The following is a 3,416-nucleotide window of genomic DNA, read 5'->3' as shown; positions in this document are numbered from 1 at the left end:
GGCGCCTTAGCTGCTTGAGCCACAGGCGCTGAGCCTTCACACAGATCTTGATGACAGCTGGGAGTGCGCAGCTCCCCTCAAGGTTTCTGGGTTTTCCCTAACACATGCACAGTGATGCTGGGGACAGACGTTGTCTTGCCACCACAGTTCTCAGTCTCCTGAGAGAGACAGTGGGTAGAAACGCTACACATCTAATTGTATTATTAGAACTGTGGGGAATGCTCCACAGGAGGACAGAAGGTTGTGAGTGTTTGGCGAGGGACCCAACTTGGCAAACGTTAGTAAACAGAGGACTGAACTGACATAACTTTTTTGTTTTTAAAAAATCCGTGTAACTATTGCATGGGAGTGGCCTGAGAGATAGCGGAGAGGAGGCAGAGACCCCGAGGAGGGCAGCTACATCGTGGCTGGGTCAGGCAGGACGGGCGGCAAGGGCGAGGGCAGCAGGAGTGGGCGCCCGGGACGGGTGCACAGGGGAGGAGCTGGCAGTGTCCCCTGGAAAAATATCTGGCATTTACTTGGAAAAGGCACTTGAGGGAATGGTAATAGTCAGAAAGGGAACTCAGTGATTATCAAACCCGTTTCAGAGCTTCCTGGAGGAGGAGTTCATTCTTTTTGGCATCACAAATTGCCTTCCTTCCCCACTATTCCTATACCCCAAATTTTTGTTTTTAAAAGATTGAGTGATACCTAGAGAAGGTGAATGTGGAAACTTTTTCTTCGAGAGTAAAATACAAGTGAATATTTTGAGGTGTGTGGAGGGAAGCAGATTCTGTAGGTGTTAACAAGGAGCGTGTTTCAGCTTGCTGGACGCAGGCCCTGACAGCAGACAGCGCCTTCTCAGCTCACCTCTGTGCAGTTCCAACAGCTGAGAGTTTCTTTTGAGCTTTATATTGAGGAGTTTGTACTTTCAAAACCATCAAATGTGTTTTAAAGGTATGGTGGTAGATGCCTGCAGTCCTAGCTACCCAGGAGGCTGAGGCAGGAGGATCGCTTGAGTCCAGGAGTTGGAGGCTACAGTGAGCTGTCTGTGATCATGCCACTGTACTGCAGCCTGGGCCACAGAGTGAGGTCGATCTCTAAGAAAAAAGTTAAAAAAGAAAAACCTGCATAGCTCTTACCTTTATTATGTATTCTGCATCAATGCTCAGATTCTAAGCATTTCTGCTTAAAAGTGCCAGAACTATTTGGGGTCAGGGTTGGGGTAGAGAGGAAGGAGTATTGAGAACAAATGTGGCTACCGTCATAGCATCCAGCCCAATAGTCCACACATTCTTCCTAGCTATGAATTTGTGAACTGTCTGCTGAGCTGTTTGTATCAGTATTTAATGATAGTACATCGCTGCTTTCAGGGGCAGTTCAATTTTTTGGAAATAGCTAAAAATTCTTTGGAACTGGTTATACTGAATGAATGCTCAATCAGATGTGGGTAATAATACTCTTTTACACACATAAGTATTTTTTTTTTTTTTGAGACTGAGTCTCACTTTGTCACCCTTGGTAGAGTGCTGGGACGTCACAGCTCACAGCAACCTCAAACTCTTGGGCTCAAATGATTCTCTTGCCTCAGCCTCCTGTATAGCTGTGACAACAGGTGCCTACCACAATGCCCAGCAATGTTCTGGTTGTAGTTGTCATTGTTGTTTGGCAGGCCTGGGCTGGGTTCGAACCCGCCAGCTCCAGTATATGTGGCTAGTGCCCTAGCCGCTGAGCTATAGGCGCTGAGCCACACATAAGTATTTTTTGTTTTATTTTTAAGACTGTGAATAAACTAGTGTTTCTGGCTGGTAAACAAAAGACTTCTAAAAGAGAAGACTAGGCGTTTTGTAAGCAAATAGCATCTTCTTGAGGTGGCTTTTTTGTAGGCCCTTTTAAAACATCCCAGTAATATCTGTGTGTTGGTTGAAATCCAGTCTCCTACTTTGTAGTCAAACTGATCTATCCGGGCTCTTCTCCCCTTGCCCAGGGGGTTAGGATTTCTGCTTTTAAATCAACAATGAAAGTTGGTCTTTGTCCTCCTCCGTATGCCCTGGCAGCATTTGTCAGAGCAGAATCCAGGTGGCCCGAAGATGGGCTCTGGGCCCTGTGGGCAGCGTTTCTCCAAGCAGCAAGCCCAGGATTGAGGGTAGTGCTGTTGACATTCTGATGGTTACCAGAAGGAGTTATTGGAATTTTCTGTCTCTTTCCCTGAACTCATTTCATTTTCTTTTTTAGTCTGAGCAACACAAGAAGCAACAGGAAGCTGAGAAACTACATAGACAAGAAAGGAAAAAGCTCCGTCGCTCAGCTGGTCACCTGAAGTCAAGACACAGAAGAGGGCGGCCGTTTCATTGAACTTGGAAGGGATTCTACGTGTGATTAGGAAGGAGCACAACTTCCCCAAACTGACCGTCATTAGCGTATAAACATAGGCAAAGGAATGTACATTTTAAAGTTCTGTGTAACTTCTTGCACATGGAGGTAAAGATTTGATAACTTGTCCCTGTGCTTCTGCCAGCGCCCGCCACATGGCCCCAGAGGTGCTGTTGCAAATTACTGTTCCCTCTGAGCATTGTCCTTTTCCCCAGTTTTAATCATGTGAGCCAGGCTGTTGTCTGTGTAATATTGTAAAATGTGCCGTGAACTGAGAGGTCTATCGTGCGGTGAAAACAGGTCTGTCGTGTTCTAAGGACTTTTTCTTGCAGTGCCTGCTGCCATCTTGATTAAGCCACCCAGAATATCCCCCCTGCTTTATTTGCTATCTCTGTATTGGCCATGTTTGTGTTTATAAGTATAAGCTGGTAAGTGTGTTGCCTTGTGTATGTATGAGTTTGAGATTTTTAAAAATATTTTTATACCGGCCGGGCACAGTGGATCACACCTATAATTCCAGCACTTGGGAGGCCAGGGTGGGTAGATTGCCTGAGCTCACAGGTTCGAGACCAACCTGAGGCAGAGCGAGACCTCATCTCTAAAAATAGCCAGGCATTGTGACAGTGTCTGTAGTCCCAGCTACATGGGAGGCTAAGGCAAGAGAATCACTTAAGCACAGGAGTTTGAGGTTGCTGTGAGATATGATGCCACGGCACTCTGCCAAGGGTGACAAAGTGAGACTCTTGTCTCCAAAACAAAAAAAGTTTTTTTACCAAGAAAGTATATAATTTAACGGGACAGGCTAAGAATCCCAAATCTGAAAGTTCAAAACGTTATGAACACCAACATGATCCTGGAAGGAAATGCTCATTGGAGCATTTCGGGTTTGGGATGATCAGCCGGTAAGGGTAATACAAATATTACCACATCCAAAACATTCCAGCGTCCGAAACCCTTCTAGTCCTGGGCGTTTGGATAAGGGATACTCATGTAATGAGAAACAAGATCTGGAAGGTAGCTACTGGTTATTCTTTCCTTAAACTTGGCATAAGAGTTTTTTTCTG

The 3,416-nt window shown here is 45.6% G+C and overlaps 1 protein-coding gene across 2 annotated transcripts in view; it reads left to right on the top strand.

Annotated features, from left to right (window-relative positions):
• The window catches only part of NOL10 (nucleolar protein 10), a 104,035-nt gene extending 101,181 nt beyond the window's left edge, over positions 1–2,854 (top strand). For both annotated transcript variants that reach the window (XM_023511874.1, XM_003787389.3), the window contains one exon: positions 2,215–2,854. In XM_023511874.1, the coding sequence (XP_023367642.1) occupies positions 2,215–2,334 (120 nt within the window). In that variant the 3' untranslated portion in view covers positions 2,335–2,854. The remainder of the gene's footprint in view (positions 1–2,214) is intronic.
• Positions 2,855–3,416: the final 562 nt, after the last annotated feature.

Source organism: Otolemur garnettii, unplaced genomic scaffold (assembly GCF_000181295.1).
Source record: "Otolemur garnettii isolate 467f Iridium unplaced genomic scaffold, OtoGar3 scaffold00022, whole genome shotgun sequence".
NCBI lineage: Eukaryota > Metazoa > Chordata > Mammalia > Primates > Galagidae > Otolemur > Otolemur garnettii.
Note: the sequence above shows the minus strand (reverse complement) of the source record. Positions and strands in the feature narration are given on the sequence as shown.